The sequence below is a fragment of the Myxocyprinus asiaticus genome, chromosome 43 (genome assembly GCF_019703515.2).
Source record: "Myxocyprinus asiaticus isolate MX2 ecotype Aquarium Trade chromosome 43, UBuf_Myxa_2, whole genome shotgun sequence".
Lineage (NCBI taxonomy): Eukaryota > Metazoa > Chordata > Actinopteri > Cypriniformes > Catostomidae > Myxocyprinus > Myxocyprinus asiaticus.
The window spans coordinates 33,298,108-33,311,490 of NC_059386.1; the positions used below are offsets into that span (position 1 = coordinate 33,298,108).

General features: G+C 39.1%; 2 protein-coding genes across 2 annotated transcripts in view; one reads left to right on the forward strand and one right to left on the reverse strand.

The window, feature by feature from the left end:
- LOC127433694 (membrane-associated phosphatidylinositol transfer protein 2-like) overlaps positions 1-13,383 on the forward strand; it is a 694,725-nt gene that overhangs the window by 213,094 nt on the left and 468,248 nt on the right. The window lies entirely within an intron of this gene.
- Positions 1-13,383, reverse strand: part of LOC127433697 (zinc finger SWIM domain-containing protein 6-like) — a 90,862-nt gene that overhangs the window by 4,753 nt on the left and 72,726 nt on the right. The window contains exons 9-11 of the mRNA XM_051685813.1: positions 10,258-10,524; positions 7,198-7,333; positions 2,514-2,671 (exon numbers count right to left, since the gene is read on the reverse strand). Of these exons, the coding sequence (XP_051541773.1) occupies positions 2,514-2,671; positions 7,198-7,333; positions 10,258-10,524 (561 nt within the window). The remainder of the gene's footprint in view (positions 1-2,513; positions 2,672-7,197; positions 7,334-10,257; positions 10,525-13,383) is intronic.

Genomic DNA, 13,383 nt, shown 5'->3' on the forward strand with positions numbered 1-13,383 from the left:
AGATACAAAATATCAAAGCATGTGTCACCTGTGCTCAAATGCTGCTAGAACTTTTGCTAGCGAGTTATAAGCAACTGAAAGTGTCCAAATAAAATCACTAAGTGTCGAAGCTTTTTATCTCCATTTTGAACACAATCTATTGCTTTGTTATTTCTAAACTAACAAACAGCTTCTCAATGAAATGTTTTGCTTAAAAAGTGTGCTTGTGCTGTCTTTTTTTGACGTAAATGTCATTTGGTTTGATATTTTGCTATCAATGACTTTAGGACATTTTTACGTTTGCCATAAGTATCCAAATACTAACACTGTGCATGATATTTCACATGATGGAGAGCTTTCATTTTGAGATGGCAAATCCAGAGGAGAGAATAAGAGATTTAAAAGATTTGGTAAATATTTCATTGGATATAAAAAGATTCACAATGGAAATTGATTGAAATATGATGTGACAGGTCATTTTTGTAAGTGCTGCAAACAGTCAACAGTGACCTTGGAGAAACATCAACTGCTCAGAATCCCTCGCCCTCAAGAGCTGCATTGCACCCACACTCACCCACACCCCCACACCCACCCCCACACCCACCCCCTCACCCACCCCCTCACCCACAAACACACACCCACAAACACACACCCACAAACACACACCCACAAACACACACCCACAAACACACACCCACAAACACACACCCACAAACACACACCCACAAACACAACTGCATAATGAGCCTGTGAGTCAGCATTAGTGGCAGCCGATGCAAGATAAGAGAAACCGATGGGACAACCAAAATTGATCCCCATTAACTTTCTTAATACACCTTTCTGGTCTTATTGTGCACTAGTAATCAGTGCGTGTTATTCCAACGGAGAACAATGTTTGTCTTCATAATTTTACATCTTTCATCAAAATGTAAAAAACTAGCTCCGCCTCTGAAAAGACATTCCTTTTCAGATGACATCACCAAGCCCTCTTATTGTTCAAGCCCTCCCCTCCAACTGCCTTTGTTGTTATAACCCTATATGACTTTCTTTTTCTGAACACAAAGGGAGAAATTGTGAAAAAATGTTATTCTCAGTGATTATGGTGACCACCTCTTCAAGCTTCAAAAGAATGCACAAGTATAATTCAGAAGTCTAAGAAATTATTCCAAGAGACTCACAATTGTTTTTTATGAAAGCATATGATTAGGTTTGGTGAGAAACAAAACAAAATCTAATGCATAACTTAGTAAAACTGTTCACTGACCGTTGATCTGTATGCATCCATGATAGGGCACGAGAGCAACAGTTCACTCAGTGCCCTCGCGACACTGGGGCATTCAAGCGAAAACTCGTTGGTGGGTATTTGTGACAGACATGAAGAGAGTGAGACCTCAGCGAAAACATTCTGTAGGTGTAACATTCTTGGCCAAAATCAAGTCGATTTTAACCGACTCATGAGATGCTGGCTTTAATCTACTGTTGAGAACATTTTTGTACCGGTACCAGTTCACAGTGGACGAGTTACCCGCGTGATGTCAAAAATAGAAAACAAGCAATTGATAGAACGTACCGTCGCTCGTCACTATTGGTTAGGACAAAAACTCTGATTAACATAGAAAACATTCCTTATATCGCGTGTCGTTTGCTGTCAGATTAGGACACGGTGTGACTGTGGCTGTCTGTAGCTTCTGTTTCTATTTGATTTCCGTCCGACTACTGGGCATAGAAAGGCATCAATGCTTTGACTACAAACTCTTCAGACATGTTTAGTAAGTTCTGTTCTCTGGTTTATGTCCAGCTGTGTTGTGCTCTGTCGTTACTATTGCTGTGGAGGACCTGTTTTTAGATAAACAAAACGAGTTTTTGCTTGAACGCCCCAATGTCGCGAGGGGGCTGCGTGAACTGTTGCTCTGTGCACGTTCATGATAGGGCACGAGAAGATCAATGGTCGGTCCATAGTTTCACTAAATCATACATTAGATTTTGGTTTGTTTCTCACCAAACTTTATCGTTTGCTTTCATAACAATCATGAGTCTCATGGAATAATTTATTAGACTTCCGAATTATCCTTTTGCATTCTTTTGAAGCTTGAACTGCCATTGTATGACATCACTGAGCACAATTTTATTTTTTTACAATTTCTCCCATTATGTTAAGAAAAAGAAAGTCAGTCATATGGGGTTTTAACAACACAGGGATGAGTAAACAATTACTGAATTTTCATTTTTGGGTGAACTATCCTTTTAAAATGCTTAATTCTGGTTGCATTTCTTCTGATTTCAGCTCTTTCTGCATTGCGGTGCAATCAGTCCTTTAACACAGCACGGCAAATTTTCAAGCTTGTTGTTTCTCCAAACCAAGTAGACGGCTGCAGATTTGATTTTATAGCCTGGGCTTGTTGTTTGCCTTGTGAAACAGGTCTGCTAGCGGAAATGCAGTATACAGGCCTGCTGTTAAGCAAACAGTGCTGTTGTCACGGTAATTGCAGCTTGCGCTTGATTGATTGACTTGCAGGCGAATGTGATGGTCTAACCTTTGGCTGCAGTGAGCATGGTGGAGGCCAGCTCGCACTGCTGCGACTCGATGTGGCTGAGCGTGAACCATCGTGGGTAACGATTGGGGACGACGGATACTATATGGTGAGGCCGGGACATGTCGCCAGAAGGAGCTGTGGATTCCAACACTGGTAACCTACAAACACAAAAAGACAAAACACAACTTAGCAACATTGCTGTGCTTTATCACTACAGGAGTACAGTTAGTTTTTATAAGCTTTAACAGAGCTAAAATAAAGACAGTGTAAGGAGGAGAAAGAGCATTTGCTGGAACATTTATGGGAGAAATCGCAACTCTCAACATGACGGTTGTTAGAAAGGAAGTCCTGCCATTCGCCAAAAGGAGCCAATCGCTGTATTGGCCCAGTCTTCAAAGCTGAAGTGTGTAACTTTTTCAAATGTTAAAATAATTTCTCATATGCCAGGCTTAATATATGCAAAGAACAGTTCTAAGTAAGCCATTCGTAAGTTACCATTCTGAAAAAATGCATTTGTTTTGAGCGGCTCGTCCAACCCGAAACAACAACACTGACTGAACCAATGGTGTGAGTTTTGAACATCTGTTTGTTCGATCAACAACAGATGGAGGGCTCATTCGGAAAGATGTTTAAAAACTACACTCACTAAGCACTTTATTAGGAACACCTGTACACCTACTTATTTATGTGATTATCTAATCAGCTAATCGTGTGGCAGCAGTGCAATACATAAAATCATGCAGATAAGGGTCAGGACCTTCAGTTAATGTTCACATCAACAATCAGAATGGGGAAAAAAATTTGATGTCAATGATTTAGACGTGGCATGATTGTTGTTGCCAGACAGGCTGGTTTGACAGTTTTTTCCCCACAGTTTTCTGTAGAGCTCCAACTAAAAAAAAAAATGTATAAAAGCAAAATACAGTTTTTAAGCCAGATTTTTAAAATTGATGCTACTATTTTATTAGTCTAATTGTATTTGTGATTTGACGCAAGTTACCACGGGAAAATCAAATTCACTATAGCAAAATCAATTTGTATAGCAAAATCAGATGTTTTACTTCAATAAACTAGTTCAAAAAACAATTCATTGATTCATTTGAGTTGCTCAAGAGTGAAGAATATGTGAAATAAATACTTCTGTTCATCACTGTTTTTGTACAATTATATAAACTACATCCAATATTTGCGAATAAGATTGAAAAAAAGTATTAAAAAGGTTTAATTATACCAGAACTAATCTTTAATGTTTTTGACCAGGAAGGACTAATTTAAAACAAATATAATGGATGTTTAGTAAACAATCAAAGATGACTGGCTGTTGTAAATAAATTCAAACAAAATGCAATATTCATTGCAAACACATGAAGATACTGAACTTTTTAACTGCTCTAGAACCACAGCTAAAGTTTGCTTGTTTTAGAAGGACACACTTAGGTTTTTTCCACAAACGTTTTGCTGTAGAGCTCCAACTAAGCCAACATGAGCCTAGAGGTTGCCCATGGCCTTCACACACAGGGTCTGTCTCTTTAAAAAACCACTACCGAGGTTCTGTTCCCAATGAGCATCCAAATGAATTCGGTTCCCATTTTAAAGACAAAGACATTAAAGACAGAACTTCAGTGAACATTTATGCTCTACACGCGAGTGTGTTTTTCAGCAAAATGGATATGGGGTCTTCTCGTTATGCACAGATGTTGACTATGTCCTCGTAATTTGGCCATTAGTTACATCTAGTGCATCTATAGCTACAAAAAACGCTTTAGCGTAAGGGTTAGTGCTTTAGACATGCCAGCAGTTGTATTGTAGATGCCATGACTTTCTGATAATGTGCCACTAACAATAATCTACTTGATCATGCGTTGTCATGTCAGAACATTCGCTCTTTGACAAATATGTCATAGCATCATGTCCTGGCATGAAGCTAATTACCAACCCATCTACAAAGGGAATTGTATTATGTGAAGATCAGGCCCTAGTTGGAGCCTATGCCATGAGTTGTTATTTGGAGGACAGTCTTTTTATGGAGAAGTCAATACTGAGCCTGAAGCTGCTACAGCTGCTAAATTTAGGTGGATCTGTGTTTGATGCCATCGACTTTATATATGCATACTGGGCTGCAAATCCCCTGGTAAAGATAATTCAATCAAAATATAATTTAATTCCAGTCAGATTTGATAATGGGACTTTTTGTTGGTCAGTCAAGAAAGGAAAATTAATAAAACATATGATCAATAATCAGATGTCAATATAAATCAGTTGGACCATCTTGAAGTTTGAAATCCTAACACCCAAATCTAAACCAGATGTGACATGATAAACAACAAACTATGTAAATTTTGAATTTTTGTCATAACCAACTATTTCTGTGGCATCACAGTGGGTAGCTCACAACGAAATCACATTGGTCCAAAATTTCACTGCACATAACCGTACATTAAAAATCAAACTCAAAATCAAATTTTGTTGCACACTGAGCCTCAATCTTGAAACAGTAGCAGAATGAAATGGTGTTTAAATTGTTCGAAAATTACGGCAATCTGGGCACCAAGTTGAATGCGGCAATTTACACAAGAAAGGTTTATGAATGGGCATAACTGGTTCAATAACGAATTTCTGTGCAAACCATTTATATAACCATTCATACATAATTGTCGAATTCAATTTAATGCAGTAATTTTCAAAATAATGTTTTTTTACGAAGAACAGAACGATCTCCGTATAAATCACTCCTAAAAACATTCTTACGACAATTTACACTAGAACGGTTTCACGAACACGTTCAAGCTGAACTAATTTGTGTGCAAATTGTTTGTAAAACTATTTTTATGTAATTGGTGACTTCAATTCAAAGCGACAATTTTCTTAATTGTTTTAAAAAATTTTTTACAAACAAACAGAACTAGTATACAAAATTTCCGTGCAAATCATTCGTAAAACCATACTTGCGTAATTGTTTAATTCAATGCAACAATTTCCGCAAGAATGTCTTTTATTTTTTAAACGAACAAGACTTGTTTAAGCAGAACTCATTTCTGTATAAATCACTAGTAAAACCATTATGACAATTTACAAAAGAATAGTTTCATGAACAAGCGGAACTATTTCAAGCAGAAGTTATTTCTGTGCAAATTGAAAATCCATGCTTCAGATTCACTTTGAATTCAATTAAATGCATCCATTTTCATAAGAATGGTTTACAAACGAACAGAACTAGTTTATGCAGAAACAATTTCTGTGGAAATTGTTTGTAAAACCATTCTTACATACACCGATCAGCCACAATATTAAAACCACCTGCCTAATATTGTGTAGGTCCCCATTGTGCCGCCAAAACAGCGCCAACCCGCATCTCAGAATAGCATTCTGAGATTATATTCTTCTCCACAAAGTGATACAGAGCGGTTATCTGAGTTGCCGTAGCCTCAACAAGGCATTTCCATCCACAGAACTGCCGCTCACTGGGTGTTTTTTGTTTTTGGCACCATTGTGAGTAAATTCTAGAGACTGTTGTGTGTGAAAATCCCAGGAGATCAGCAGTTACAGAAATACTCAAACCAGCCCATCTGGCATCAACAATCATGCCACGGTCTAAATCACTGAGATCACATTTTTCCCCATTTTGATGGTTGATGTGAACATTAACTGAAGCTACTGACCCGTATCTGCATGATTTTATGCACTGCAGCCACATGATTAGCTGATTAGATAATCGCATGAATGATTGTTGGTGCTAGACGGGCTGGTTTGAGTATTTCTGTAACTGCTGATCTTCTGAGATTTTCACACTCAACAGTCTCTAGAATTTACTCAGAATGGTGTCAAAAAAAAACAAAAAACATCAATGAGCAGCAGTTCTATGGATGGAAATGCCTTGTTGATGAGAGGGGTCAACAGAGAATGGCCAGACTGGTTCGAACTGACAAAGTCTACGGTAACTCAGATAACCGCTCTGTACAATATTGTGGAGAAGAATATAATCTCAGAATGCTATTCTGAGACGCGGGTTGGCGCTGTTTTGGCGGCATAAGTGGGACCTACACAATATTAGACAGATGGTTTTAATATTGTGGCTGATAGGGTATATTGCTGCATCGAAGTGAAAGCTATAAGTTACGTAAGAATTGTTTTATGAACAATCTGCACGGAAATTTGTTCTGCTCACTTTTCATGAATGAGATCCCATTGTGTGTATATAGTGACAAAGAATCCATTATTAAAATTAGTATAACAGGTTTGTAAAGGTACATGAATAACTACTGCTGATAATGTTATATTGTCTTCAACAGAGGTTTGTTTGACCGTGGGTACACAGAGCCATATTCACGCATACATATATACACGCATGCCAACTTGAGGGGGTGAAATGAGCGCCAGCGTTACCTCTGCAGCCCAAATGAGACTCAACGAGACATTTATTATTCACACTTTTTCTAAAACTCATTTTCAGCGGCCATGAATTATTTAGCAGTTTTCCAAGCAAAAGGCGACTTTTGATTAAACTGTGGCCCAGATAACCTCGCGCCCTACACACACACACACCTGAAAATCAGTGAGGACGTAAACGGTGAAAATGAAAGACTGAAGGGGAAAATAAGTCACAGTTGTGGGCGTGTTCGTTACTGTAGGTGGATGTGACAGGTTTGGCAGTAAAGTGTCACTCGTTCGGGCCTAGGAAACTTACCGCATTGCTCTCAGTGCAATTTTGTACGCCAGTTCGGCATCGTGAGGTAGGAGGCATGTGAAGAGATACTTGGCAAACGTATGCATCGGAACGCTCTCTCTATAGATGAGCTCTCCCAAACCACTGTAGGGCCCACCTGGAAGACAAAACACACACAGTCACGCAAACATTCGTGATGTTGTGAAAATGGTACATCTACATTTAAATTCAGTGGGGAAAAAAGGATTTTTTTTTTTCCTTCAGTTAGACATTTATAGGTCCAATAGGTGTCCGTATAAAGTGTGTTCAACGGAATTGGTAAGCGTTTCCCAAGCCACGTGTCTCTATCATCCTTGTTTGACAAACACACTCCATCCATAAATGCAGGTTGTGATGGGCCGTCCCGTTTCGGGGTAAGTGCTGCATCTTTGGTAATCTTCCCTTTCCCCAATCCTCAAACCAGACAAACAAAAACACATGTCCACTTTCAAACGTGTAAGCCTTTTCACAGACACTTGCCTACAATATAAGCTGCAATGCCAGAAGCCATATGTGCGATGTTAAATTTCCCTCTCATTAGATTATTTTCAATTTAGAAAATTGCACGACCTCAAGCCACATCACAATTACTCAAACGCATCCACACACAATCCTCAACATGCAAACAGACAAATAGAACAACTCACCAAATTAACCATACATAAGAGGCATCCACACAATTGTAGCTTTACACCACCCTCGGTTATGCCTGGCTAAAGATTTAAGCTTGCTTCCAAAACCAAGTAAGCTGCATTGCTGTCAACAACATCCAAGCATCCAAACTTATTTAAGTTCCTCCCAAGTGACTAATTTGGAACACTACCTAGGCAGCATCTCTGCACGGCACACAAAAAGCACTTGATTTCAATAGCGTTTAGAGTTAGCATGTTGCTAAAATAAAAACATGGTACTCTATTAAGCATAAAAATACAGCACACACAAACACTGGGTAACAATATTATTACCTCCTAAAATACCTTGTTTTGGCTCAATTCTAAAACACCATCGCATGTATCTTCACGGTGAAGGCAACTAATGCTAGTGGCGAGCTCAGTAAAAAATAAATCCAAGATGACAGACGAAGTGAGAGAACTTTTTCATTTCATGAAATACTGAAAAGTATTGATGAAAAAAATTATTATTAAAATTGACTATTGTATCCAATATTTGTCTGTGCCATTTATTTTTGTGCTTACTAGAGTATCGTATTTTTAGCTTAGCAACATGCTAGCATCAAACTCTACTGGAGTCAATTCTCCAGTGCACTTAACATAAGGAGCGCTATTTGTGTTGCATGTAGTGTTACACGCTATATACTTCCAAACAAGACACTTATGATGTTCCACAACAGTTAGGATGCTGCTTTAGATGGTATCTGCCCATGTAGCCAATAAGTAGTAGGCATCATGCTAGTCACACCTTGCTAAAGATAATGATTTAAAACACACACAACAGCTGATAATGCTAACTCTATTACTGCGTCTGTTTGAAGGGGACATGTAAGAAAGCTCCTGTTGTTTTGATGGATTCTCACATTTGCCTGAAACTCCCTCAAACCCTGTAGCCAATAGAATTGCTTGACTTCATAATGTGCCGCCATCACAGCTCTTGGCATACACTGGGTGAAGGAATCCACACAGCAAGGCCAGTTTATCAGTTCCTCATTCTTTAATACTTCCTAAACAACCCAGCAGCATTCGGAGGTGGCTCTGCTTGCAAAGAATGTTTAGTTTTTCTCTCCACCAGCCGTAAGTGAAGAAAGCAACCTCGCCTGACACTGATGTTTAACAAAGCTCTGAGGAAAACGTGACTTAATGGAATCTGAAACTTTGTTAAACTGGTAAATTAATTAACCATTGGCAACAGACTGGACCACTGTTTACCATTACAAAAATCGATAGTTCATGACAAACTTGCGGCAAATTGTCCATTGTTGACAAAAGTTTGCTGCAGGTTCGCCACGACCGGTGAAGAGAAACAAAATTCTGGCAAACTTTTGTGGCAAATCACAAGCTCATTTGCATGTGAAAATAATTAGTGTCAAATTTGCTGCAAGTTTGTAGCTAGTTTGCTAGAACTCTAGTTCTTTGTAAGGGAAACTACAGGACAAGAAAAAAATGCCTTTCAGGATGTCTCAATTCACACCCAATCGATCCTAAGGCCACGTCCACACTAATACTTTTTTGTTTGAAAATGCCTTAATTTCTCTACGCCTCCATTACCGCATACTTTGGGAAATTAAGACGTAAGGAAACTGAAAACAGAGTTTTTAAATGGAAACGAGTTGGTGTGGATGTGGCCTGAACTATTTATGAGATTAGTATAAAAGGTGTCTGGATAGTGTACTATTCTGTTATATGCTAATATTAATAGACCAAAAGCCCTTGTGCTATCATTCGCAATCAATTTTTTCAGTCGTAATGTAATGTATTTTAAAGTATATTTTATAAATTATCTTAAAATGAATTTCTACGGTTGTTAAATTAGCTAGATGCTAATGCTCGCATGTAAATACAAACCATGTGCGACAAATGGATCTCTGGTTTCAAGAAGCATTTTTATGATGTTGTAGTAGACCCCAATAGTGGCGTACAGTCTTACTATATACTAAGGCTGCATCCACACTAATCCATTTTCATTTGAAAATGTAGTTTCCTATAGTCATCGTTTTCCAATGTATGTGGTAATGGAGAGCGTTTTCAAAATGCTCCGGAGGAAAACACTGTTCTAGTGTGGATTAGGTGTTCCAATGAAAATGTATTAGTGTGGACGTGGCTTGAAAGAATGTACTTTCCAATCACCTGTCAAGTACATACTAATAAAGTGTGGCACAAGTATGCAAATTGGGATGCAATGCAAAAAAGACTGCCACACATTTAGCTGATGCAGAAGAAAATTAAACACACTCATTCCAGAATCGTTAACTACACCCAAACTACTTCCTTAAGCTATAGCACCTTTCAGCCTCTCTTAATGAGAAACCAAACTGTTAAGCCACATCACCCCAGTTCCCTACAAATCTGTGAAAGTGTAAAGACTTACCCTCTAACAGGAAGACAGCTTGCTTGCGGAAGATCTTGACCAGGGTATTGTCCAGGTCCACTTCCTGAAGCTTGGCAATCAGGTGCTCCTCGTTGCGGCACACCTTCTCTTGGGCATACAGTCCGTCAGGCATGATTCTCTGCTGACCCAGTCCCATCAGGGCCGTTTCCACCGCCAGCGCCAGGTATGACTCGCCCTCCTCCAAGAAGCGGCGCGTGGATGGAAACAAGTGCAGTTCGCTGTGTTTGCTCGAGCTCATCGAGCTGGCTGCAAGAAGACGAGAAACAGACAACTAGTCAAGCCTCGAGCCACAGTCAGCATTCTGCAGTAACTGAGGTGTGACACCTCAGAACTGAACCATCTTGGTGAGACCTTCCTCACAGGCACTGGTTCTTAGACAGGTCTTGTCTTATAATGAGGCACCAGAGAGGAACTCTGCCTGGTCTCATGAAGCAGCCCTGCCTGATAGCGCATAAGGCGAAACATGCTCAATTAGGCTTCTGAGTGACTGAGGTAATACACTGTACCCTGAACTGGCTAATGCATAAATGCAAGACAGTGCTACGGTAGGCTGGTTCATGCATCACATTCATATTTGAGAGCTGGTTCGAAATGTTGAGTGACCAGCTTAGATTCACTATTTGAGGAATAAGGAGGCCCAATTTGTATTTTGATGTTAGGAGAGAAGTCTTAGAGAGGTCTTCACCCTTCACTGGTCTCCAGCTACATATTCACCAACTCAATGCCTCAACTACAACCCAATGTGTAGTTCTGAGGCATGCAATCCTCACCAATTCAGGAACAAATCCAGCCTTTTTAATTGGCTGCAACTTGGCAAATCCTCAGTCGATACCGCAGTATCAAATGTAGCCTTTTGATTGGCTGTGGGTCTTGGACTCCTCAGAACCAAATTCAGGCCTTTAAAAGCATTACAGCATCCACCCGCTTTTTCAGCAGTCTTGGTTCCGGAAGTACAGTATTTTCCCCTTTCACTTATTCCAAAGGGATTTCATAAAATCCTTCACAACAGAGTTGAAGCCATGAACCAAACCTATAAGCTCTGAGGTGAATCACACCATTACAAACTTTTATTGAAGTAAAAAAAATACTTGAAAATTCGAGAAAAAGACAAAAGGTACAAGACTGTGTACTTAACATCTTTAATGAGGGAATAAACTACAATTCCATGAGGCACTGTGAATGACGTAATAGAATTCAAAACGATGGAAAATATAAAGCTAATGATTTGAAGTTGTTGATTATAAGTATAAAAATATATTTTAATTGTATTGCAAAATATTCAGATATAAGCCAATATATGAGCAGTTTAAAACTGTCGAGAGAGCGACTCGATTGCGTCATTCACAGTGTGTTATGCGAGTGAGCGGTTGCTGCAGAGATCTTTTGGTGTGCTTTGTTTGGCGCTATTCTCCGATTGGTGGACTGTTTCCTTATGGATCATGGGTAGTGAAGTTCTTCACAGAAACTCCACTCTTAAACAATATTTTAATGATGAAGATGAAATAACGTGGACTGATGGCTTCAACAGAAGTATATACCATCAATTAACAATGTCAGAGCTCTCGGGAGGTCTGTCTTTAAAGGGTTATTGTTGAAAATCAATTCTACTATGGAGAAAATGAATGGAATTTTTACTTCTGGAGCCAAACTGTTGCACTTTATTTTCAGACATCAATGTCTCAGCACCAAATTCATCCATTTGATTGGCTGTAAGGACCCCTTCAGCTTCTATAATTGAGATTTAACCATACACCATGGGCCATAGCCTGGCTCCAAAATCAGATGTGGTTTGCATGAAGGCCTAAAGATATGCTAAGACTAAAATGAGTTTCATGAAAGGACTTTTGAGCAAACCCTTCCCTACAAACCTTGAAAGACACATCACGTTAAAAAAATGCATAAAAAAAAAGTCCTGGATTTCTGTTAGTTCGTGTCTTTATTATTTCAACAGCAAAGTGAATCCAGAGCTCCATGATCTTTGTTAGACACGAATACCATTGGCGACTCATTTGGGGCTAATAATGAGAAGCACCATAATGTTTTAATGATGCCTCTTTGGACCCGTGTGGCTGACTCCGGGAAGATTTAATGTCCTAATCAAAAATGAGCACTAAGGGGGAAGCTCTAAGGCTTCACACCTTCTTTTATTCAGCACCCCCACTCATTTCTTTCTTTTCCAATCTCTAATAAACTCAACATCGAGTTCAAAGTAAACCACAGCGATGGAGAAGCAAAAAAAATCAGTGCTTTGAGCAGAGGTGGCTTTAGGAGAGCCCAACACGTTTGGAACAATGTTCGGGTGAGTAAATTATGACAGAATTTTATTTTTTTTGGTGCACTTTCTCAATTGGACATGCTGGAGACAGGCAGGCACACCCACCATTCCAGTGCCAATCAGAACATGCCTGAGCCCAACAGCAACAATATCGTATAATTGCAGCAGAGTGTTCTCTGATTGTGAAACAGTCATCTCGCTAATCAAAGCTCATGAATAAGAGATGCAAACAGAAAAACATTAAAATTAAAAGTGCATTATAAATGCAGCAGGGAAGAGTAAAGTTAAGACTTTTAGCTTGAGATAAAAGAGACTCCCTTTGACTCTTAATATATACCATATCTTTTTAATTAGTGTCTAAAGTAGTAGCATACGTGAGATTAATTCAAGAGAGGTTTGAGCTCTCTTACTACGGTGGTCCAAAAATGTGCATTAAACTTTTAAAAAGCTGAATATACTTGTGAATGGATGTGTTATTGCCAATAGAAGGAAAAAATGGTCACCAACATCACATTTTTCCTTAATTTACCACCAACTGTACAAAAAAGGTGCCCCAGGTTGTTTCTGGCAGGGTACTCGGCCTTACAGGCTCAATATGGTTAGGATTAGGGATGGGGCCGGGATTAAGGCATCTGCTGCCTGCCAGAAACAAACTGAAGCACCTTTGTACAATCTTTGGGCATCCAGGCACAGCAACAATGGCTTAACCAATGGCATGAGTTGGGCGGGACTATTTGTTTGTAGAACAATAAGAGATGATGGATTGTTCAGAAAAACATGTCATAATTTTTGTAATTCCATTCAGTAATGCTAGTGGCACAAAAATTACA